Genomic DNA, 26,736 nt, shown 5'->3' with positions numbered 1-26,736 from the left:
TTATATGAACGAGACTGGATTCTTATCAATGCTCAAGTCACATTCATGTTCAAGTGAATATACAATATAATTGTTAGAAATGGTTGGTCTTCTTTGCTTTTTAGACCTTCATAATGTTATTTTTTTGCGGTTCTTCCATCACTTTATCATTAATGACTTCATTAATCGGCTCGTTAACTATTTGTTCATCATGTGGGTTTTGGATAGTATCTTGTTGTCTCTAAGTATTATTTGACGGTAATATAACCAGATGAACAACAACCTGGGGAGATACCTTCGATGAAGAAGATTTATCAAAATTCTCGACAATATCCACCTATTATGATTTATCACTCCCACTGGTTTGACTATTCTCAATGAACCTAGCATTTACAGACTCAACTATTCTCGTATTCTGGTTAGGACAATAATATTTGTACCCTTTTGACATTTATGGATAGCCAATAAAGAAATCGTTAATGGTTCTTGCATCAAGCTTCATTTGTACCCTTTTGTGCACCTTTACTTATGTTGGACAACCTCAAACATGGAGAGTTTTTAAATTGGGTTTCCTACTAGTCCATAACTCATAGGGAGTTTTAGGATCTGCCTTGCTGGAAACTATATTTAGCATATATGCATCAGTCCTTAATGCAAACATCCATGATGATAAAGGCATATGACAATGACTCAACATTGACCTAACTATCTCCATTAAGTATGATTCTGCCTTTCAGCCACAATATTTTTTTGTGGTGTGTAAGGTATAGTGTACTGAGCACATATGCCTCCATTTTCGAGAAACTTTGCAAATGGTCTTGGACATTGTCCATTCATTCTCATTATACTTTCCATAATATTCACCACCTCTATCAGACCTTACAACTTTAACCTCCTTTTCAAACTACCTTTCAACCTCGTCAATGAATACATTTAGGACATCCAATGATTGAGATTTTTCATGCAACAAATATAGGTAACAATAACATGAGTAATCATCTATAAAAGTGATGAAGTACTTTTGACCACCCCAAGATGGAACACCAAAAGGGCCACAAATATTTGTGTGTATCAATTCAAGAAGTTTGCTACTTCTTGTGGCTGTGTTCTTTGATATGTGTTTAGTTTGTTTTTCTTTAAGGCAATCTAAACAAATATCCCAATCGCCAAAATTCAAAAGAGGTAAAATCTTACTTTTCGTTACCCTCATTATCCTTTCTTTGGATATATGGCCCAAACTTTGATGCCACAGGTAAGAAGAATTCCTATAAAAAACTTTAAGTTTACTATCAACATCATGTTCAATATTAAATAAAGATTCCTTAAATTTAAAATGAAGATTTAAGCAATATAAACCATTTATTAATGTACCATTACCGAAATAGTACGAATGCTTATACAAATTAAAACTAGAATGTCCAATATTAAAATTAAAGCCTATACAATTCAGTCGAGCAACAAAAGCCAAGTTCATGACACACTTAGGATCATAAAGACATTTTTATAGATCTAAATAGTTTCCACTATCTAGGATCAACATGTATGTCCCAATAACATGAACTTGTGCATTCATTATGTTCCCCGTGTAGAGAAGCTTCTTAGTTTCTCGGGTTCAGATTGAAAGGAATCCCTACACAATATGTCATACATGAGTTGTTACACTAGAGTCTAACCACAAAGTATTATTAGAAAACTTAGTAAGAAATGATTCATCTATAATGGGAAAAATGATTACCTTTCTTTTTGAGTCATTTCTCCCTTTTAGGACAATCCTTCTTATAATTCATATTCTTGTTACAAAAGAAGCACTTCCTCTTTTTATGGATTATCCCTTCTTTAATGAAGATCTTTACCTTCTCGTTTCCTTTGTTCCTATTGTTTGGCTTAAATCTTCTAGTGCTAGCTGGCTCCTGAATGGACAAGTGAATAGAGTCATTCTTAATTTTCTTTAACTTCCCCTCCTCTTGAACGAGCTTGGCCTTTACTTCCTGAAAATTTCATTTCTCCTTTATGGTATTGTAGTTCACCTGGAATTGGCCAAACTCAACAGGAAAGGAGTTAATGATAAACTTTACTAATAATGTTTATGTCACCTCCATCCCTATGCCATTTATTTTCGTAGCCAGATTTGTCATGCTAGTTACATGATCATTAATGGGCTATGACCAGTCAAACTTCTTGGTTGTCAATCATGTCATGAGATTTCCCACCACAGATTTATCAGTAATGTCTGATTGAGAATACTTCTTGATCATTCTAATAAATTCCCTTGCATTATTCGTCTTAGGCATAGACAGCTTGATATTGTCAGAGATTGACATTTTAATGAAGTTAAGACTCAACCTGCTTGATTGCTCTTAAGCCTCAAATAGAGTCATGTCTGCTTCCGAGCTGGTCTTAGTTATGGTTAGTACATTATCCACTATGATGGTCAAGTCCTACTCAATCGCACCTAGTGAGAACTGGATCTATTCGGACCAATCAACATAGTTCAGTCCATTGAACTTGGTACAATTGTTGCCTAAAGCGAATGGATTGAATGAAGTTGAAATAAAATATGCTCACACTTTAATTCTTTGAATAAACTTTTATGAAATTATACTAAACTATTATTCATGAATTTAATTTATCTTTAGATAGAATTTAAATGCATTAAACCTTACTAATGATGTCTAATATTATTCTTTAATGAGTAATTGATTATAATCTTTAAACATGTATTTTACCATTGGATAAACGAGCAAAACAAGTATGCTTAAAACTTTAATGTATTAAATACATGCAATAGTCCATTTTTGGGTGATCAAGATATATGTTATAATTAATGAACAAACCCAATTAGTTGTCCTTATGACATCTTAATCTCAACTATATGAAATGATCCATATTTGGGTGATCAAGATATAAAACATAATTTTAATTGTAATTAGTATCAATATCAACAATTAATTTTCAAACAAGTATAATTATTTCTCATTTTCAACCAGATAGTGACATTATGAAACACATGAAAATGTTATTAATTTTACTGAAATAATTAAATTTAGATTGAACCAAAGGAGAACAATTAATAGTCACTTCATTTCACAATAGTAAGTCTTTCCCTTATTTTAATTTACACATGATTCAATTCCACGGACAAAATGAATGTCATAACGTCCTGAACCTCATGCTCTGATACCATTTTTAGATTAAAACTTTTATGAGTCTTTAATGGTTCAAAAGAACTCTTTAATTAGGACATTAACATTATGACATTCACTTGTAATAAAAGAAGTGATTAAGGAATACATAGTTCCATTTAGGTTCCTCTTTCTTGTGCACTTTCTTGTTCCCTTTGTTTTCACCTCTCTGCTTTCCCTTTATGTGTTCTTTGATGGTTAGGAACTCAATTTTCTTCCTTCTCTATATAGCACTGCACTTTCCTTACTCAACCACTAATTTTCTATAATTCTCACTTTGTATTTCTACTCATAAGATAGCAATCAATGGCATGCCTTTTCTACTGCATAAGTGTTATATTAATAGAATGATTTAGGAGGAGTTATTGGAGAAAATAACTTTTCCACTATCATGGAAGCTACCTATGAAGTGAGAGGGGAGAGATTTAACAACACCTCTCACACTAATTTGATCCATCAATTATCAACCACCATTATATTAGGCATATTCATTCAAATTGGTAACTTCTAAGAACATGGATCACTTATATTATTAAATTAATCTAACACCTAGTAGTTGGAGAATTACAAAAGGACAATGTTAGTTGTGTCTTACCAATATCTTATGGATATGGGTGGAAGATGGATGGATTTGGATTTGGATTTGGATCCTAATGAATGAAAAGTTATCCACCTATCCATATTAATCAGTTTAAATAATATTTTAAATTATCCAATTCATCCATATCTAAACTTAATGAATAGATTTCAATTCATCCATATCCAAACTTAATGGATAGATTCCAATCCATCCCTGACTCCATTTTCATGGATTTGGATGGATGAATATCCAATTTATTTTACTTTTTATTGAAACTAAAAACACTTTTGAAAACAATCCTTCTTTTAAAAACCAATATTTCAATAAAATATTTTCTAAAATCACTTTTAATTTTTTTTTTAGAAAGTGTTTTTATTATTTTTAAAAACATTTTTTTGCAATATTCTACAAGCATGTGACGTTTAATATTCTACCTGTAAAGTTTATATTAATTTTTTTTATTCTTCGAACAATCTTTTATGTAAACAAGTAAAGTTACAATAAAGATTTTGCCAAGTGAACTAAAACAAAGCATATCAAAAATTTGGACATCCTCAATCAGAAACAATAAACTAAAGCACAAGATTATTTAGAGTGTGCCACATTCCAACATTCCTACTAATTTTCATAATCTCTTTTTAAAGTTATTCATTCATCGACTTCACTATTTGTCATCATGTTCTCTTATAGTGTACATGGTAGTTCTTTTCTTTTTTCCCGCTTCTTTTAATAGATATTTATATATGTTATATACTTAATAACAAACTTTTAATATTAATTATGTCACTATGTTATATATTTTTTATCAATTTGATTTGAAAAAATGTTTTTAATTTTTTTAAAAGTGATTTTTTGAACTTTAAAAAATTTTGCAATAGGCTACAAACATGTGGCATTTAAGGTTTTACGAGTAAAAATTTTAATAAATATTTATATATGTTATGTAATTAATAACAAAATTTTAATATTAATTACATCTTTATATCCTATAATTGATCTGAGTTTATTCCAAAAGACTTCTCCTTAGTTACTCGTCCAAGTCTCCCCTCCCATTAGGGTTTGAAGGGGTACATTTTTTGGGTTCTAACTAGGGCTTTTGATGGGTTGTTGCCTTTTTCCTCCTCATTGCTAGGTCTCTAATCTTAGAGAATTTGGTATTCTCCCCTTGCTATCCTCTCGTGTCTAGTCTCCCATTTTTAAGGTTTGTCGTATTCATCATCAAGGTGAGAGGTAGATTCCCATTTTTAAGGTCAAATCACAAGATAATTGATTTTAAATGAAGAAAATAACTCAACTTGATAAAAAGTGCATGTCATAAATGATTATGGTAGATAATTGATTACATATTTTCATGATAGCAACTATCAGACAACAAAATATGTGGTCCTCCATTATATCATATACATAATCAATTATACACTTTAGAAAATGGGGGATTTTCTATTCTAATTACTTTCAAGCATTCAAATTCATCCAACTTCCAAACAAATTTGGGAACACATCTTATATCTCACTTTATGTATTACTTGATATGCAATAAGTTGTAATTGGTTAAAAAATATATTATAAGTTAAAAGTTTAATTATTAATTATTTTTGTGACCAATCAGATGTCATGGCACATGAAGTGGTACAATATTGTGGACAGAAGATATTGTCCCCACAAATTCATGGCATCACTATAACGAACTAGGATCTCAATCCCAAAACTTCATATCCCTATGTCCTAAGCCAATCATATCCTATGAAATAACATAAAAATATTACTTTATGTTTTCTTTAATTTTCTTTTTATGTATGTATCAATTTTTTATTGAATTGGAACACAATAAGATACATAAAAGTGGGACAATTGATCTCTATTCCACTATAACACCCTAAATTGCAACCCAAAAGTAATATACGTAAGGGAATTAATAAATAGCTCTTAATCTTTTAAAATGTATTAGTAGTAAAAATAAGGGTTGATCTTTTTAATTTGAAAAGTTACCGTTTTCATAAACACATGCAGATTATAAGTTTATAATTAAATAATACTTTAAACAAGATATTTTTTGTGGAATATTTCCACAACATCTATCATATACATAGCACTTAGCAATTTATGACTCCTACACATCATTTCTTAAAATCTCCCTCTTCACCATCAAACTACCTTATGAGACTCTGATCGAATTAAATAAAATATTATGGCTTATTAGAACTACACTAGTGTACCAAGATGGTACCATATAAAAATCCAAAACATAAACCATATCCATACTCCTATTAACGTCAGGCTATACAAAGAAGGCACCGGATCCCTCCTCTCAAAACCTCGTGAAACATAGGCACATCAAAATCACATTTGTTTTCTCACAAAATATATCACTACATATATTATTTGTTATGATTAGTTTAAAACACATATTTAAGTTAAAAGTTTAATAATTATGTGTTTTCTAATGAATCATAACAAATAACACACAAAATAGTATACTTTTTAAGACAAATGATATGCTTTTATCCACAAAAACCATGGGTAATCCATATGTACAAAAATATTTATACAAGCAAACGGGAATAAGAAATCTTATGGATATAAAGTTTAAAATTTGTGTACTGACAGTATAAAGTATATCATTCATCATTGATTTGTATTACTTTTATTTGAGAGTCAATGATAATTAATAAATCAATAGTGAATAATTTACTGACAATGTAAAAACAATTATATTGTCTGTGTATATATATATATTAAATCATGGATATAATGTATTAAGGACATCGAATTACTCATAATACAACATAAGACTAGAGACATAATATAGTATGTAATGAATGATATCCAATATGACTTTGCATATGAGATATCTTCCCATATCCTCGATGGTGCATGTTGTTCCTCTTTGACACATAGACATTACATTGGGGATCTACACTTTTTAGATACACATTCATAGCCATTAAGATATCCTCATACGTTCTACACTTATAAAATAGCATTAGAAAATATTGAATATCTTGATACACGAATATCACCTTCAAAACATCATCATAAGTGTAGCCAACACCATCTTATTTCTTTTCTATACATTTATACTAATAGAATGTTTTATAGAGATTATTACCAAGTTTAATTATTCGCTATAATAATTTGTTAAAAATATAATAAAATTAGCAAACACATTATAGTGTGAAAAGGTAAATATTTGATCTAATTTTAATTTTTCCAAGTGAGTCACTTTAAATCAAAATCATTAAATAGAATGACAACAAATATTATTTAGCCTTTGAATAATAACCAAATCAACTAAATTAACTTAATAGTTAAATAAATCTACAATAGATAACTTACTTTAATTTAAAGCTCCTTTATTCAATGTCATTTTAAATAATATTTATTTAACTTTTGGAAACTGTTATAAAATCCCAATATATAATATATAGAAACGTACCCAAAAAAATACTATAATAATGTATAGAAAATCCTCTTCCAAAACTCAATTGTTAGTATTTTTTTAAAAATTATTTCAAAGTTAGGGATTACTTATCACCTCACTAAAATTGCGTAAAACGTAAGAACTCTTTTTCTAAAATCCCAAAATAAGGCCTAAACTTTTTTTGGTATAATCCAACAGCTAATAAACTAATCCATATGTAAGAAGTAAGAGAGAAACAATTTCAATTAGTGATACATTGACAAGTGAACTAAAAAATTATATCTAATAAGATTTTACATTATTTATTAGTGTGTTCTTGGTGCAATTTTTTTTTTTATTTTATATAATTAAATGTATCCTCACTAGTATTAACAACTAAGGTCGTTTTGTCTCTGCTCACGCAATGCTTGTCTGAATTTGTACGGGCTTGGGCATGCCCATTTTTAAATAGGGTATGAAATATCATGACCAACCCGTTCTAAACATGGGTAGAAAATAAACAAAACTAAAAATATATATATAAAAATTTATATACACTTCATACAAAATAAACAATTTACATTTTACGTACAAATATATTTATTATAATAAATAATCATACAAATTGAATAATACACACAAAATATAAATGCAATATATAATATAAAATATGCCATAGCACATAATCTGTACAAAATATAAAGGGAATAATAATATGCATATATATAATATAGAAAATACAAATGTATTTACATAATAAGAAAATAATAATAGTTTCTTACATTCAATATACAAATGAATACATAACAAATAAAACTAACTTTCTCACATTCGACAAAATATATATACATTTGCATATATGATGTTCAATATTTTATCAAATAATACACGTCGGTCGCCTGATTTGCCCATTAGAAATGCTTGCGGGCGAATATAACATGATCTGCGAACATTTTAGGACGGATGAACACATTTTATATGCCTTGTTCGCCCAATAAGTGCGAACAAACCCCATAAATTTTGTCCAAATTATCAATAATACTTCTTATCCTATAAATAAATAATTAATCCATTTTGGAATGAAATCTTAATAGTTATCATTTTCAAGAATACAAAATTTGAAACTTAAGGAATAAATGAAATCTTATATCAAGTGTTTGGTTGATGTGATTCATACTATTTAGTTACTTAAAATAAAATAAATTTTGTGAGAGCTGGTAAGAGAAAGAAACGCGTCCGAAAATCTGATACATTCATCGCGCTAGATTATCGTCTCTCTGCAACAACCAACCATTGACATTTTGTTGCTATCAATTTTTCACCCAAACCACAAACCCTAGTTTCAAACCAAACCCCTCTTTCTTTCTTTCACAAACATGATTCTTTCATAATTTGATTTTAATTTACAACTACTAATTTAATTGCAGCAAAAGAATCACAGGTATATATATATATAATTATTTATTTCTCTTCTTTTCTTCATTTATTTTTTCATTTTCTATCTTCATTGTTTAGCACTGAATTGTGTTCATTATCCATCTTTTTATGCTTCTGGTTCTGGGTAATGGTAAGTAGTATTTTCCCTTATTTTAATTCTAATAAAAAAAATCACCGATCTGATTTTATAGATGTTAAAACCTACGCCATGTCAATTGTATAAATAAATGGGTTTCTCAGAATTCAAGCTAAACCCGTTTTGGTTCTGCCTATTTATCACTTATGATCAATATTGATGAATATTTTGATGTTAAGAAAAAACCAAATAAATGGGTTTATGATTAATTAACTATGCCATAGGTCTTTTTTGGGTATGGTAACTTTTCTTTTTATTTTTTGTCACTACTTTTAATTCTAATCTCAGTTTGTGTCTCAATTTTTTGTCATGTCTGTCTTGCTTGGTTGAGTGTTCTAATCATGCTTTGTGTGAACGAGGACTAAAGATGTAAGTTTGTGTAATTATGATGATAGTTCAGGTCTTTCAATTACTGCAGGTTTGGTAGGAGAGGATTGTTGTACCTTAGGTTGAAGCCTATAGTGATTGCCAACTCGCGATATGATGAACGGAACTCAATATAGTGGTGAAAGTTCCAGTTCGACTTCTCGTAATAGTCAGCAAGATATTGAGGACGACGGGATGATTGCTCTTGTTCTGTCAGAAGAGTATGCAAAATCGGATGGTGCAGTTGGTAGACGCCTTACGAATTTGGCACCTGTTCCTGTAAGAAGTCTTACTTTTTTTCTCAGTTGCTGAATTATTTGACAAATCCTTTTGAAGTTGATTTTAGTACTAATCATGGTCATACCAAGCTGATGTTTAATTTAGGTATTAGTTTTGATTTACACTTTTAAAATCCGTTATTAAGAAAATTATACACCTACACATTTATCACTTGAATGTAATTGAATGGAAGTAATACATTTTACCACTTTAATGTTCTTCTACAAAAAATGGGGTTATGTTCTTGGTGTTTTCATATTACACTCCATTTTTCCGACAATGGTTGGTACAGCTGGTAAGGGTGAATTGTACCAAGTTGTCTGGAATGCAAATCCTTTCTGGGCGTATTATTGATGAATTATCTACAAGTACCCCTATCATTACCAGTTGAGCCTAGGGACCTGCCCTGACCTTGGGATGAGACAGCCACCTCTCATCCTAAATTCCTTCTAAACAAAAGAATACTATTCTGTATTTGCTTCCTGCCTTTGTCTGCATTATCAATCTTTCATCCCATAGAGAAGTAGGCTTTTCTAAAGGCACACTTCCGTTTTAATAAAAAGCAGTTGCTATATCTAAACTAAACAATTATGTTTTTATGAATTTCTTTTAATTCCATGTTCTGGAAATTTCAGCATGTGCCCCGGATAAATTCCTTCATCCCCAACATGAGTGATGCTAGTATGGACCATCAACGTCTTCTTCAGAGGTATCACCTATATGTTTCCTTTTTTAGTTATATGAAATCCATATATTTCTTAAGGATCCCAAAGTTTGAAGCTTGTAGAAAGGCATGAGTATTAAATTAATGAGCAGCAGCATAAAGTCACTATGTTAAAGCATTACAAAATATATTAGGTATATTTTTTCTTAATTAAGAAAAAAAGCAGAAACAGTATGTACACATTCGGTGTTCAAATGAGAATCACTTAGGTAAAGACATGTTGTCCCAGATAGTCAAGAGAATGTAGACCCTAAATATAGGCATGTACTGGCATTTTTAGGCACCATTCTGCTTTGTGGCTAGCAAAATAATACCAAATAGCTGCCATATAAATTATTGACTTGGGCAATATATGGCCATAAAAACTATTTATAAGGGCACTATGTAGCCATTTTTCGAAGCTTTATAAGAGAAATGGGGAAGACAAATTGTATGGTTAAATCAAATATAATCTGCATGTGGATTACCTATGGTATCATTATTTGGATCTCAACATTCAGGGATTTTTAATACTTTCTCTGTTGCTTTTGCCTTTTACTGTTTGCAACTTACTTACTAATATGTCATAGACATCTAGATTTGCAAAATACTGAGGAATTCCTAGCTGGTAAAATCTTATATACTCATTCTTACTATGGTGGAGGTATTATATCATTCTCTCACTTTTTGAAGGTTGAACATCTATGGTCTATGTGAAGTTAAAGTCTCTGGAGATGGAAATTGCCAGGTAGACATTTATATAGCAATAGTTTAAATAGTTTATCAGCATGATGTTAGGCTCCCTATCAGATATGTGTACAAGAGAAGAAAGAAGAATGATCCAAAACTTAGTAACTGAGATCTAATTTAGTAGTTAGTTAGTCTAATTGATTGTGTCAGCTGAGTTTAAAGATGTAAATAAGAGTAGGAGGGAAGGAGGGGGGGGGGGGGTTATTTAGAAACTGGAAAGTAGTTGGAACTTGGAAGAGACTAGGGGACTCCCGAATAGTCCTTGAGGGTTAAGGCAATAACTAATCCTCTACTCAGTTATGGTATCCGTTTCGCAGTTGTTAATTCATCAATAAAACTAATTCTTTCTTCTTCTGTAATCAATTCTTCTTCAATTGATCCAATTTCTATCAATCGGTATCAAAGCAATTGATCCTAGGGTGTAGACCTGTCAAAATGGGCTATCTGAACAGTTTAGCCTGTATAGGGTTCGGGATAAAAAGCCCGGACACAATTTATGTATATCAAATTGCAGCCCGAACCCGCCCTAAGCAGGTTGCGGGTTATGGTGGGCTGACCCGTATGATATTAAAAAATTATTATTTAAATTTAAAATTATTTAATATTTTTTTAAAGGATATATCATTTGATATTAATGCATAACTTTCATTAACACATTTGTTATGCCCAATTCAACTAAACTCATATCTAATGCCTCATGTTTGAGTTAAAATGTGATGTCAAGTTCAGTCTAATAGGTGGAATCGGTTAAATACAATTTTACCGTGACGTTGTTATGTGGCCTATGCTATTATTAATATTCTTTTAGCTTTTACTTTATGTACTATATTTTTTAATTAATTTTTGTCAACTACTATGATGACGTCCTCTATTTGCTTGCAATGCCATCCACAACGCCATGATGGCAGAACTTTGGCAAACGCCATGGGCTGTCATTCGCCATCGACAACACTGCTGGTAGTACTGAGGTTCTCATCCAATGGGAAGGTGTCCCTGACTTTGAGGCCACTTAGGAGGACTTTGCTACAATACAACAATAGTTTCCAGGTGAATCTGTTTGGGGGAAGTATTGTTAGAACTCCTATCGATAAGTGTACAAGAGAAGAATGGGCCAGAACTTAGACTTTAATAAACCAGGATCTAATGCAGTTAGTACCTGACTGTGTTAGTTGAGAGTTAGAAGATATAAATAGGACTAGGAGGGAAGACGGTCGATTATAAAGTAGTTGGGAGAAACCAGAGACTACTGATTATTCTGGAGGGTTAGGCAATAACTGTACTCCCGAATAGTCCTTGAGGGTTAAGGCAATAACTAATCCTCTACTCAGTTATGGTATCCGTTTCGCAGTTGTTAATTCATCAATAAAACTAATTCTTTCTTCTTCTGTAATCAATTCTTCTTCAATTGATCCAATTTCTATCAATCGGTATCAAAGCAATTGATCCTAGGGTGTAGACCTGTCAAAATGGGCTATCTGAACAGTTTAGCCTGTATAGGGTTCGGGATAAAAAGCCCGGACACAATTTATGTATATCAAATTGCAGCCCGAACCCGCCCTAAGCAGGTTGCGGGTTATGGTGGGCTGACCCGTATGATATTAAAAAATTATTATTTAAATTTAAAATTATTTAATATTTTTTTAAAGGATATATCATTTGATATTAATGCATAACTTTCATTAACACATTTGTTATGCCCAATTCAACTAAACTCATATCTAATGCCTCATGTTTGAGTTAAAATGTGATGTCAAGTTCAGTCTAATAGGTGGAATCGGTTAAATACAATTTTACCGTGACGTTGTTATGTGGCCTATGCTATTATTAATATTCTTTTAGCTTTTACTTTATGTACTATATTTTTTAATTAATTTTTGTCAACTACTATGATGACGTCCTCTATTTGCTTGCAATGCCATCCACAACGCCATGATGGCAGAACTTTGGCAAACGCCATGGGCTGTCATTCGCCATCGACAACACTGCTGGTAGTACTGAGGTTCTCATCCAATGGGAAGGTGTCCCTGACTTTGAGGCCACTTAGGAGGACTTTGCTACAATACAACAATAGTTTCCAGGTGAATCTGTTTGGGGGAAGTATTGTTAGAACTCCTATCGATAAGTGTACAAGAGAAGAATGGGCCAGAACTTAGACTTTAATAAACCAGGATCTAATGCAGTTAGTACCTGACTGTGTTAGTTGAGAGTTAGAAGATATAAATAGGACTAGGAGGGAAGACGGTCGATTATAAAGTAGTTGGGAGAAACCAGAGACTACTGATTATTCTGGAGGGTTAGGCAATAACTGTACTCCTCTACTCAACCAGGGTATCCATTTCTCAGTTGAGAATTCGTCAATAAAACTACTTTCTTTTTCTGTTATCAGTTGATCCAGTTTCTATCATATGATTCTTGTGAATCTTTATTAATGAATTTCTCTATGTGGCAGTTCCGTGCACTTTCGGATCAGCTTTTTAGGTCATCTGAACACCATAAATATGTTAGAAAGGAGATCGGAAAACAGGTATGTATGCCTTGAGTACATGTGCTTTCTTGGGTTCTGATAGTTGATAAATTGATTTCAATTTGCTGGTGTGTTGATAGATTGATGATTAGTGATTACATTCTCAAAAGGGTTGGGGGAAGGGATTAAAGGAGCTTTCGGTTCTTTAATGTCCGAGTTAAGTTGAAAATTGCTTCCCAACAATGCCTGCAGTATCTAAATATTAACCATTGAAAGAGTTAAAAAATATCCTAAAAGAACAGAAAGTTAAAAGTGGTATGAGATGTTGGTTCACTTGCAGTGCAATATGAGTCATGCTTGAATAAATTTGTTATATTTTTAAATCACATATGATGGAAGAGGTGCAAATCCTTTGGTTCTAGAGGGTGGATCAATTCAAAATATATTAGTTCTATCAAACAATGCAAATAGATAGTTTGAGATGCTAATTTGCATAAATTACTCTTTGCCAGATCAAAGATCACCGGTCCTTGTATGAATGCTATGTACCAATGAAGTATAAGCGATATTACAAGAAAATGGCAAAGTAGGTATCTTCTGGATGAACTATTGCTTATGCATGAAATGAGTGACATTAGTGAGTTATTTTATTGCCATTTTCATTGATCTTACTGATTCACATTCTATCTACCACCTGACAGATGTGGAGAGTGGGGGGATCATGTTACCTTGCAGGCTGCTGCTGATAAGGTTTGATGTGCTCAAATAGTTTGGTAGTTTTACGAGTTGCTTTCAATTGATTACAATTTCATTCCTTTCTTGTTCTCCATACTAAGATGAAAAGTCCTATTTGATCATTTTTAACTCAAGGAATAGTCTTACAGCAAAACAAAACCCCAGTTAATGAAGTTTGTGATAGGTATTACGGTTTTATTCTATCATAAAAGAACAGTAGTTTGTTGAAATTCAGGTACTGTTAATAATGTTAATGAGCTAATATGGTCATTTTGTGTAATGGTAATGATTGACATTGATGTATGAATTATATTCAATTTCTTACGTTGATATGGTACATATTGTCTAGTATGATTCACAGAACCATAAATTTTGCGTTTAAGTTATTGAACCTCTGGTAACCTGTAATATGCCTAAGTTCATTTTTAATTTGTTTTTTTAATATAATTTTGTGTTTGTGTTTAATCTGTTTTGGTGGAGGGAAGGGGGATTTCTATAGGTTAATTCCACAGTTTAGTAGATTTTCCCTTTTCTTGGAGAGAATACTCTAGTAGATCTTGATGACCGTTTATCTCTTCCTTGACTTGAAATAACTTCTGTAATCTGTATTGTATAAATACTTGTAGGAAGATTCATTTTTTAGCCTTGTAATTCTAGCCTCTTATTTGTATTGTAAAAATACATGTCAGTTTGACGCAATGGTAAGAATGTTGCATAGTGACTGGGTCATGGGTTCAAATCTTGGAAATAGCCTCTCCGCTTGTGGAGGTAAGGCTGCGTACAACTACCATCCTCAGGCCTAACTAAGTGGGAGTTTGGTGCACTGGGCAGTCCTTTTTTTAATGCGTGTCTTTAGAGGATGAGTGTGGGGCACCGAAAAGGTTGTTGCTTAGTAACCATAAGGTCACGGGTTCAAATCCTAGAAACAGTCTCTCCTCTTGTGGGATAAGGCTGCGTACATCTGCTCTCCTCAGACCTCACTAAATAGGAGCCTCGTGCACTGGGCCCACCTTTTTTTAATTCTAGCCTCTTATTTGGAGTTTAATAAAAATGTACAATTATATGTAATTTTAGGGAAACTACCATATAAGTAAGGGCATGTGTTGTGAAGCAGGAATCCAAAGTGAACTAATTGATTTGCACATAATCAGAATGTTGATCTCGTGACTTAGTCAAATTACTTTTATCAAGACTTTTCTTGACATGATAGTGATGGTTAACTGAATATAATGTACTTTATATAAATTTAATACCATATTGAAGCGCAATGACACGACTTTTCTAGGTATGCTAAACTCGTCAATCATGTCTGGCTTGGCCACATTTTAATTACCCATCTAAAATGCAGACCCTGTTTATGCTCAACTTTAATATTAAAGGGAGAAATAAAATACAATCACAATAATTACAATGTTGATGTTATAGCAATGCAATGTTGTTGAATTATTTTTCCATTAGAGTCCATGCAATGGTTCTATATCACAGAAATTTGGAGTTGTATTCTCAAATTTCTCAGCTTTTTGCTTGATTACGTTAAATTCTGGGACTTACATCTACTGTTTGTTAAATAGGATTTGATATTTGTGTATTAATGTCATTATATAATACTATGTTTCTTGTTTTCCATGCAGTTTGCAGCAAAGATATGCCTGTTGACATCATTCAGAGACACTTGTTTCATTGAAATTATGCCTTTATACCAAGCACCTAAGCGTGGTAAGATAACCTCAAAGGCTCATTTACATTAACAGTTCATCAATCTTTTAAGTTTTACGAAAATATGCACAGGTCGAGCTTTATAGCAGTGACCTTGGCCTAAAATATTTTCTATAAGTTTTCTAATATGTAATCTTGAGGAAGGTTATGCATCAGAGGTATTCATACATGGCCCTCCCTGAAATATTTTGAACTAGTTTGTGGTTCCGAAAAAAGTTATTTTTTCCATAATGTGAGTTGCTGAGCCGGTCTTCCAACCGAAAATTGGGTCGCGATAGCTGTAAACTACAAGCCTCTTGTAATTAATTCCATAAGTTCACGAGTTGGTGCTATCTTTTAAAGTCAAGGATATAATAATTAAAAATCTACAGTCCAATGTCCATAAAAAACTTCATGAGATCATAAAAGAGCAAAATCAAGAGAATTGCAGATATGCATATGAGCTTCAAATGGGATATAAAAAAAGGACCAGCACATTTGAATTGTATATTTGTGCATTTACTTTAGAACCTCTCCAATCTTTAATTTTGAAATTTTCAGTAGTATCCTCTTATTCCTTTCTTTCCCTTGACTTTCATGCAGAGTTGTGGTTAAGCTTCTGGTCTGAGGTTCATTACAATTCACTATATGAAATTCGAGGTTTTTCACCATAAAACTTTATCCTTGGTCATATATGAATTTGAAATACTTCAGTTATTGAACATAAATATAGCAGCCTTGTAGGTATTAATCTGTTTTCTTCTTTTTGTTGTAGATGCACCAATCCAACATAAACCAAGAAGGAAACATTGGTTGTTCTAGGAGAAATAGAGTGTAAGCATGAACATGTGCTGTTGTGTTAAATGTAAGGAAAAAATTCACAAATTTCCCATTCAACTATTGAGCTTTGCCAAATATACATCTCAATTTTCAATTTTGGGAATCAACTCATTTTTTATTTTGGGTATATTTGACTAGGAGGGATCCGTTTAAACCTAAATTAAGTTATACTACTTACACTTAATTTCATTAATTCATTTTTTTTAAATCCAATGGACCAAAGGGATGAAACTTAAAAGTCATGTAAGATATTTCTTTTTCTCTCTTATCACCTTTTTCACTCACCTTTTTGGTCCATTAGATTTAAAAAATAAATGAATGAAATTAAGTGTAACTTAATTTAGGTGTAAACAAATTCTTCCTCATTTGGCTCTAACTTGCTTTTGTGAACTTCAACTGAACTTTGAAAAACACCCTTATGGCTGTGTTTAACTATTATTTTGTAGTTACATATATCATTGCTACCACCTTCATGCTTGAAGACTCTAATCAGTGGTTCATCCATTGATCTTTCAGCCATCAGCTCCATGCTTCCAAGCCTAAGAATAGAAATATTAGGTATCCCTTAATAATGCAAATTGGGTATTGTACATTTTTTTTTTCAGTTTATGAAAGTAATTTAAATACTGAAAATTGGTGTATTTGTCGGGAGGAAAATACAGTATAATTTTTATACTGAAGTGTGTACCATTTAATTCACCTTTGATTTCCCTGAAAATTGTATTGGTAATTGGTTTGCATAATAAAATGATATTAAATTGCATTGAGTTGGCTCATTTAATTAAGCTATACAGCATCAAGATTCTATTAGGTTAGTCAAAAGCTTAAACTAGAAGCCTAAAGTTTGAAGTTGGTAAGTTAGATTGAATTGAACTACTTGATTAGTTTAACTAATAAGTAAGCTACACAAGTTCCTAGTTTGTAGGTTGAGTTTCGTGTGTTAGCTTATTAACTGAGGTTATAAATGCATAACTTATTAAGTATAAAACTAGGTGCTTTTAAAAGCTATGACAAAATGATTGTTATAAAGTACGTATAAAATTAGATGTAGGAAAAAATGAGAATGTCATTCGTAAATGGGGGTAAGTTTTGGTTAGAGGTGTATCATTATGTGATAAACAAAAATCTTTCATATCTTTGTAAAGGCAATGGAGAGAGCACTATTGAGAAGAAAAATAAACAGAAAAAGGAAGAGAAAATATTATGCATAGGAAGTATGAAGTATATACTGTTATTTACATTACTGTTTTAAAGTAGAGCTGAAGTAACTAAAGGGTGGTGATTTAGTGGGATATAAAGTCTTTCTGGATCGTCGTATATTATATTACACCAAAGGTTAAGGATTTAATTCTTTAGAGTAACGCTTGTTGGGAGAAAATAATTACATAACTCCAATAGAAATAAGTTCGTTACAATAAGGTGAAGAGATACTCTTAAACTCTTAGTAATAGAGCTGGAGACGATCATGATGAATCATTCCACATATAGTATCTTTTATATGCATAATTTAAACACTCCTTGACTTAATAGTTGCTGGTAGATTTTCTAGTTCCGGTTTTTTGAATTTATCATTTTCTATCTATTTTTGTTTTTTAAATCATTTCAAACGATTTCCATCTCTACATTTTCTATACTGAATTACTAAAAGTCATTACACGATAACAGTATCTTGTCAAACTTTGTTCCTTATCATTATCACCAGATGCATAACCATTTTCTGAAGCAATAGAATCATCACTAATATACTACTTAAATGGCCTTTGGAGAGCCTTACTAGACATTGTTTGCAGCGATGCAGAAAATTTCACATTTCTATCTTTGTTTCCTTATCCATATGCACGTTAATATACCTTTGTGAATCATAATCCAACATTCTAACATCTAGAATCTTCACCATATTTTCTGCGGTTAAAACATTAAAGTTAACTGTTCTTTTAAATTAGAGATCTACATTCAAAATCAGTTATAAATTAGAGAATATATTAGCACATCATCCATCCATATAAGATAATATCCTTACTAATTGTGTGATTTCTTTTATATCATTGGCTTGTTTAAATATTTATTATTATTAAAAAGAATAATTTTTTTATTTTTTTTGCTGACAATATAGAATCTTACTTTTATGTTTCTCCTTAAGTATTAAAGAATTAAGACTATATAGTTCTTTAACAGACAAATGTTTGTTGGTTGTGGTATATTTTAATTATTTTTAGGAGCAAAAACAATATAGGGCAACCGCCCAAAGGATAAGTTGAGGAAAAGAAATAAATATTTGCGACATTTCTTATTTTTTAATTTTATATTTGAGAAAATATTTGTTTGCTTTTTTTTTTTTGCAGTTACCAAATATTTGTTCTTTGTTTTACAATTATTTACTTATAGGAAAATTTTTATTTGATATTTCACTTTAAGAATGAAAATATTGGGATATAATCATTCAAGATGATTTGAGGATAAAGAAGTGAAGCATGACCTTCCTCCATCGTTATTTATTATTTGAAAATTTAGTCATTAAGTAAGATGAAATATTTTATTATAGAAAACTTGTTATTATACCATAATCAATCTTTATTAAAAACTAGAAACATAATCACCATTTTAACTATTAAAAGGAGAGGAAATGCATAAGTGGTGTGTGTAGCAAACAAAAGGGAGGGGGACCGATACATGAATGATGTTATAGGGAAAAGGGGATGATATAACCTACTAAGTTCTCCTTGTATTTTTTTGGTGTTTTTGTATTTCTCTCTTTCTAAGCTTCTCTATTTTTTGGTATCTTTTGCTTTGTACTGAAACATCTATTTAAAGGGTGTTTTGACACATGTTGAAATATAAAAGAAATAATTTCCATAAACATTTTTATTTTTTATTCATAATCAAATCTATAATCAATCCATTTTATTTAAAATTTGAATAGTGAGTGCAAGATTACTTTCAACCTTAGAATATTATTGTGATACTTATGAGTAAAAAAATATTGGTGCCACTTAAAATTAGAAGTACCTGAAATGCTCTTTATGAATAGAAATTTTATGGCAACTTTATAAAATCTCAAAAACTACTGTACTACCTACATGTGAGTAAAAATAATTATTTGATTTTTTTATAAGTTCACAAAAAAAATGATTAGAATAATTTTTTTATTTAAATAAAAAAGTGAAAATCAATGAAAAACACACATGTTTTAAAAAAAATGTAAGTCACTTAATATTTTTTTTAATTTTAAAAAGAAAACTAAAATTAGTGGCGGAAATTAATTTGAATTAGTGTCCTTCTATTACTAAGCAATTAAGTGTTCGTTAAATACTTTTTTTATTTTTATTTGTAAATGAGAATAAAAATTAGGAGGGGAAGTTGACTTTGAGGTGGTCCTTAACCAATAAATACTTATTAAGTCATTCAAACCATTTTTTTACGAGTGAGAAATTCAAAAATATTTTATTCCTCAAATTATTTTTTGAAATAAAATCTTTCATTTATTATTATTTTTTGGAGTCAAATCTGATTAAAACATTTTCATTAGATATTTATGTTTTTTATTTTATTATATTATTACAAACATTTTTTTTTTGGAAATTTTTTGTTGTTGGGTATTTTGGGCTAAAACAAATTGATTTTCACAACTAACTCTTTGTACTTGTTATTTAGCGGATAGCAAGCTAATCTATGTTTGCGAGTTATCATGGTAAATTCCTTGTAAAGAAGTGAAAAATAATGTTGCCAAGACTGAGAGAACTTACCATATCAAAGTTTGAGTTCTTTCTTGAGACAACTAGAATTGGTTGAGAATGCATGTTGAGATACTACCGGAATTTAGGAAATAAATCACTATGAATGCAGGTCGAGATTCTATCAAAACCTAGGTAAACACCAATTTTTAAGTTACTAGGAAGACAAATCGGAATCCCACCTAGGTAAGTACCAAATTTAAATTTACTAGGAAGGCAAATCGAGATCCTGCTGGAACTTAGGTAGACACTGATTTTTAAATCATTTTGGGAAACAATGATCTTAGCAATTTTCCAGTGTCTTAGTCTACACATGATGATAAGATGATATTGATGCGTCAAAGTCCAATAATATATTTTTAAAGAACACTCTAAGTATACCAATATATATATTAAATTGAACTATATTGAACACAAGTTCAACTTATTTATTTAAGGAACTCAATTTTTAGGTCAATTTGTCTCATTTGATTCATGAACCAATCAATTGCTCATTAATTTGAAATAATATATCTCAAGCCATTCAAGTGTTAGTTAAATAACTTTTATATTTTTATTTGCAAAGGAAAACAAATATTGGAAGGAGTTGATTTTGAAATAATATTGACCAATAAAAATTTATTAAGTCATTTAAACTATTTTTTATGAGTGAGAAATCCAAAATTATTTTCTTCCTCAGATTACTTTTATGTAATCTTTCATTTACTATTATTTTTTGGATTGAAATTTAATTAAAATCTTTTTATCACATTGATTTGTTTTTATTAGATATTTTTGTTTATTTTATTATTATCAAAAAAAACATTTTTGTAGGAAAAAATATTTTTTTATATTTTAGGTCGGACAAAATTAGATATTTATAACAAAAAAAATCAAGAATTATAAGCAAACAAGAAGCTTCACCCCTCAACATTACATTCATGAAGCTATCTTAGCAGTGGGCATAAAGGCACATATTAAGCCATGAAATGAAACTCACTTAGGACATTAAAGCAATTACATGTAAGACTATTGACATCCAAAAAACAGCGTATTATTTTGACTAAGCTTGCAATTGAGAGAGATTGCAGCGAAAGAAACTTCAAAAATTCTTTCATCCTACTAAACTTCTGGCCAACAAAATGGGATTATAGCAACACTGGATTCTACAATTAAATCCCGTGTCCTTAACAAGATAGAAAATCCTAGGTCACAAAAATGGAATAACAAATCTTGATGTAAATTTTATGAGTAATAATATTTAATTAGAATTTATAATTAGATTAATCAAGTAACAAAAAAAAAATATAAAGAAATATATATAATTGTTTCAAATTTTCATATTAATTCTCAATAATTAAAAACATTAAAAAAGTACATTTATTTAAAGTGTTGTTCTCTGTTCTTTTAACAACTTATGTTTATTAATGATTGAGTTAGGGGTAAAAATTTATGTTGTTTCCCTTTTAATATAAATTATTGTTTTATTATATAATTTTATTTGATTGTCTTTATTGTCAAAGTTGCATTTAATTTAAAGATGATTGAGAAATTTTCAAACTTGAATGTCTAATGACATCAATAATAAAATATTGAAATTGACATATCAAGTTAATCTTCTCTTACTCATTGAGATCCATAATGTAGAATTTTGCACAAAAATATATACGTTGTCAATATTAAATGATTTAAGACATTTGCTACAAAATTTGACAAAGACAATTTGTGATCCTTATGGTCTATTTCATAAGCGTAAATCATTATGAAGTTAAAGTAATAATATAATAAATAATATGAGCATCTACACATGTATGAGAACTACTCTATAAATTTTAGAATGACCACACAAATTGCAAACAGTAGTTTTTTTTTTGAAAAAAGGTAAAAAAATATTATATAATAAATTTGACAAATAAGATCCAGGGGCAAGTGCCCCACCTATACCCCACTATGGTCCGTCACTCAGCAAACTACACCTATGCTTTAGAAAATGTTGAAGTAAAAAGTGTGACTAAAAGTCATAAATATTGTAGTGATAGCCAAGGTGTGCTTTGTACGCGACGTCATGCTTGTTGTGGTAAGTAGTTAATGACATGTCTCATTGTTGGGGCATGTTTGGAATGGTGGTTTTATCCTTTTCAAGTAAAGATTATCGTAGTGGAACTTGCTTATTAATCTATGAATTTTTGTTTTTGATGAATATGAAAAGATGAGAAACAATTTTTAGTGGTTCTTATATATTGTATTAACAATCGAAAGATGGTCGAAAGAAAAAATATCTATTTGACAGAGCTTCTTTTTCTATCTACGAATTTCATTAAACTCAGAAATGATACATTAGAAGAATCTTTGAAATATGATATGTTGGTATAACTCATACTTATTTACTTTTTACAAAGAACATAAGTAGCGTGAAAAATTGCTTAACATATCCAATATCTATATTATATGATATATTTATTTTCATTTTAATTCAAACGCTTCCAGTCACTATGTTTGTCTTAACGAGTTATTACATCTAGATAGAAATGTGTTTAGCAACAACCACGTTCAATGACTTTAACTATCATTTTATATTTTGTATTGTCTTCTCGTCCAATTACTTAAACCTAAATATTAGTTATAGTGTCGAACCAAATATGACCCAAGACACAAAGATTTCAAACAATAACTTTCTATGTATAAGAATCAACATACCAAAACATTTAATATTTAATCTAGATGGACAATGATGAATATTGTTGATACATTTTTTAGAATTTGTTGAAGCTTGTGTATAAAAGAAGAAGAGCTTCACAAGATAACAAGAAATATATATGCTAAACGAAAAGAGAAAATACAAGTGCATATAATCTCTATCAAAATACCTTCTTAAATATAAATTGTTTTTTTAATGTTTACTCACAATAAGTTCAACTCCCCACGGTTAGAAATAATTGAAAGTAGTAAAAAGATTTGAGACGGATAAATTAAGAACAAAAAGTTTATTTTGGTTCACTTTCAATAGTTATGTCTAGTGTCTTCTCCTATAAAGATTTCCCAAATTGCATACGAGTATTCAACACCTTTTTATATGAGTATTCTCTCTTACGCAAAGTCTCCTCACGCTCTAACAACCAAGTATTCTTTCTAGACCAAGCATCTTTAGCCTCTAAACTTAATCATGCATTCTTCACTTATGAAGTCTCTTCACCACTCTACTAACTCAACAAAGTTAGTTTGTTGATCTTTTAAAACTCACTAAGTATATAATATATAAAATCACTTGATTCTATGGCTTATTAAGAAACAAATCTTAACATTTACAAATGCAAACTCGAAATTCTTTATCTCACTCAATTTAGTATGCCTCTTGCAAATATATTACAAAGAACTTAAGTTATAATTTTATAAAAATATAATTTATATATAAGAAACAATTTTTAAAGAGTTTCTATGAACTTTATTTATATTTTCTTATATTCTCACGTCCTTTGGTATCTTGATGTCCCTCTTCCTTTTATTTACGAGTTTCAACTATTTCAGAGAATGTTTAAACAGTCTTCAAAAGTGTTCGTTTAAAGTAAACATTAAATACATTAGTCCATCGAGTCTTGATAAGGAGAACGAAGTTATTCGTTGAATTAGTTGTATCTTGAACTGTGTCTGCTTTCATATTAATTATGTTGGATTCACTATATTTGGGTTCATCGTCCTTGATGTATCTACAATGTCTCTCTTGATCATTAACTTCAAATATTTAATAAGACATTGCGCACTTGCACAAATAATTCTAATTATTTCTTTGTGTGCAAATATTCATATTTTTTTCATTTGCAAGTTGATTTGAGAATGCAAAACATCGTATTTAAAGAGTATTTAGTTTCTCTTAACAACAAAATAATCATCCAATAATTGGATAATCATAATAAATGTACATAACCATTATCTAAGTTCAGATGATTGAATGAGTAGACATGTATACAAGATACAAATTGATATATTTAATGTCATTGGACATGGTGGTCTTTGGACACAATTGTCATTTGGACACACTTTATCTTAAATGCACGTGAGTTGATTATATCAACACATGTTACTGCTATTAAGATCTCCAAGTATATCAAAGGTTCTCTTCCATTAGGTATATTCTTTCCTAAGAACTTTATTGTTCAACTTAAAGCCTATAATGATAGTGATTGAGCTTCTTGTCATAATGCAAGAAGATCTATTTCAGGGTTGTACGTATATCATGGTAATTTATTAATCTCTTGGGAATATAAGAAACATAAAATTGTTTCAAGATGTTCTTGTGAAGTTGAATATAGAGTAATAACTATCACAACTTATGAAATTACTTAGCCTAATTGTCTTCTCCAAGATTCGCAACATTTTTTCTCTAAAGTTGCATTCTTATATTTTCATAATCAGTCTGCTTTACAAATTTTTTCTAACCCTGTTTTTCATGAAAGAACCAAACATATTGAGTTAAATTGTCACATTGTAAGAGAGCAATATGCAAGAAATGATATCAAACTTGTGTCTGTTCCAAGTCACCTACAATTAGCATATGTCCTGAAGAAGCTTTGGGACCCAAACACTATTCTTCACTTCATTCCAATCTTGACCTCCTAAATATATGTGCCCCAACTTGTGGATGGGGTGGGGTGGGAGTGGGGGGAGTATTATCGAACAATGAACATTGCCAAAAAGCAAACCAAGGAGTCGCTCATTCATGCCAAGCCATGTGCCAAAAGGATTGCACTGTAACAAGCCAAGATGGCCAAGATGCGTGCCAAGCCAGGAAGCTTGACTGAGGCTGGTCGTTCCAACAAGCACACCTAGATACCACTAACCGAGTCATGTATGACCAAGACACCATCGTCCCAACATTCAAGCCAGACTGAGACACAATCATGCCAACATTCTAGCTTGACCGAGACACCATCTTGTCAAGATTCAAGCCTGATTGAGGTGTTACCGTGCCAACACTCAAGTCGTTATCATGACAAGATTCATCAATGACTGACTAGACAATAGTGACCGTGCCAACAATATGTATCATATTCACCAATAATCATGCCAACAGTAATGTCAGGCACACCAGTGACAGTGCCAACATTACATGCCAGGCGCAACAGCGACCGTGCCTGGCACACCATCAAGTGCATCATATCCTTGATGGCAATATTAACATCTTGTTTTTATATTCGATAACTTATTGAATAAGCCAACTTTATTTTCATGATAAGATATAATTCTGCCACGTATCAATTATTATGACAGTTAGTTAGAGAGGTAGATACTTGTTAATCTATAAAAGGAAACTCAAATCCTCTGTGTAAATTCAATTCATTCAAATTAATTCAATACAATTTCATCGTTTCTTTCATTCTTTTCTTGGAGTTCTTTAACTCTCTTCAAGGTTTCAAATTCTATTAATATGCTCTTGTTTGAGTTAAGAAGCTAGTGGATATATCTCTACAGTAAAAACATTTATTAGCACAAAGATTTGAAATAGTTAATAATTAAAATAGAACAACCAAAATAAAAAAAATTATCGGAGGAGACTCGTGCCTTTGTCAGGTTGGTGAGATTTTTCTCACTTCTTACATAATTCATCACACTAAATGTAATTATTTTGAAGAAAAAACAAAGCAAGTTAAGAACAAATAGTGACTCTTAAAAGGAAATTCCAAGAACAAATAAGTTTGCTACAGAAACAAAGACTACACAGATATGTAGGATTCACTTGTACTACAAATTATAATGATAAGCATACTGTGGATGGTCACAACGTAATGTTAGAGTCCCTGCATACCCTCTTCAATCTTGAAAGACCAGAGTAATGCCTCTTGAAAACATCTCACAAGTTAAAAAAATTATTTTAATGGTTTATTACATTATTTGGTTGAATTAAAAAGGTATTACTAACAAAAAAAAGAAGAAAAAATAATGCAATTAGAGTCAAATAGATGACATGAAGGTTTGTAAAACGGTGTAAAAAATTCTATGACACACTAAACAAGTAGATAAATTAAGCAATGATAACCTATAAATAATAAAAAAATAGCATAAATAAATAAAAAATAGCATATAGAAAATTGGTTGTCCCTTATTCACTTTCGTGCTTAGATTTGTTTATTTGTTAAATATGTCCTACCTTGCTTGCTTCTTTGTTAGCAAAACTAGGAAACTTGTATATTTATGAAATAGATTTGGCAGTGCTTGCTTCTTCAATTCTTTGTTAACAAAAATATGAGGATGTCACTCCATCTATTTGTATTAGGTTATCATATTTCAATATGCTATGTAAGTTGTTTCTTTGACTTTATATCTTCTTTTTTAAGTTGTTTCAACAAACTCTACATCTTTTTTATGTTGTTTCACATCGACTTTACATTTTTTAGCATGGAAGCCCATTAACCCACAAGGCGGAAGCCTAATAGGTCGTGATATAATAATAATATTAAACATTTTTTAAGGAACTCATTTTTTAGG

The 26,736-nt window shown here is 30.6% G+C and overlaps 1 protein-coding gene across 3 annotated transcripts; it reads left to right on the top strand.

Annotated features, from left to right (window-relative positions):
* Positions 1–8,317: 8,317 nt before the first annotated feature.
* Positions 8,318–17,086, top strand: LOC109337632 (OTU domain-containing protein DDB_G0284757). 3 transcript variants are annotated; one of them, XM_019574647.1, is made up of 11 exons: positions 8,318–8,582; positions 9,115–9,359; positions 9,995–10,068; positions 10,756–10,810; positions 13,262–13,336; positions 13,789–13,862; positions 13,978–14,026; positions 15,643–15,727; positions 16,310–16,366; positions 16,482–16,571; positions 16,993–17,086. In XM_019574647.1, exons 2-10 carry the CDS (start codon positions 9,195–9,197, stop codon positions 16,526–16,528), a joined length of 681 nt encoding a protein of 226 aa, XP_019430192.1. In that variant the 5' UTR covers positions 8,318–8,582; positions 9,115–9,194; the 3' UTR covers positions 16,529–16,571; positions 16,993–17,086. The 3 variants fall into 3 exon arrangements, with proteins under 3 accessions (XP_019430192.1, XP_019430191.1, XP_019430193.1); XM_019574646.1 differs by having other exon boundaries at positions 8,319–8,582; positions 9,133–9,359; XM_019574648.1 differs by lacking the exon at positions 8,318–8,582 and adding an exon at positions 8,618–8,708 and having other exon boundaries at positions 9,133–9,359.
* The last annotated feature ends 9,650 nt before the right edge of the window (positions 17,087–26,736 follow it).

The sequence above is a fragment of the Lupinus angustifolius genome, unplaced genomic scaffold (assembly GCF_001865875.1).
Source record: "Lupinus angustifolius cultivar Tanjil unplaced genomic scaffold, LupAngTanjil_v1.0 Scaffold_9_44, whole genome shotgun sequence".
Taxonomy (NCBI): Eukaryota; Viridiplantae; Streptophyta; class Magnoliopsida; order Fabales; family Fabaceae; genus Lupinus; species Lupinus angustifolius.
The sequence above is the reverse complement of the archived record's forward strand: the minus strand, read 5'-3'. Positions and strand labels throughout refer to the sequence as shown.

Excerpts from the sequence above, each read along its gene's own strand:
- LOC109337632 (XM_019574647.1), top strand. The coding sequence starts at position 9,195 with ATGATGAACGGAACTCAATATAGTGGTGAAAGTTCCAGTTCGACTTCT. Across the intron at positions 13,337-13,788 it reads GAAAGGAGATCGGAAAACAG|ATCAAAGATCACCGGTCCTT; the intron begins GTATGTATGCCT and ends ACTCTTTGCCAG. Across the intron at positions 15,728-16,309 it reads ATACCAAGCACCTAAGCGTG|AGTTGTGGTTAAGCTTCTGG; the intron begins GTAAGATAACCT and ends ACTTTCATGCAG.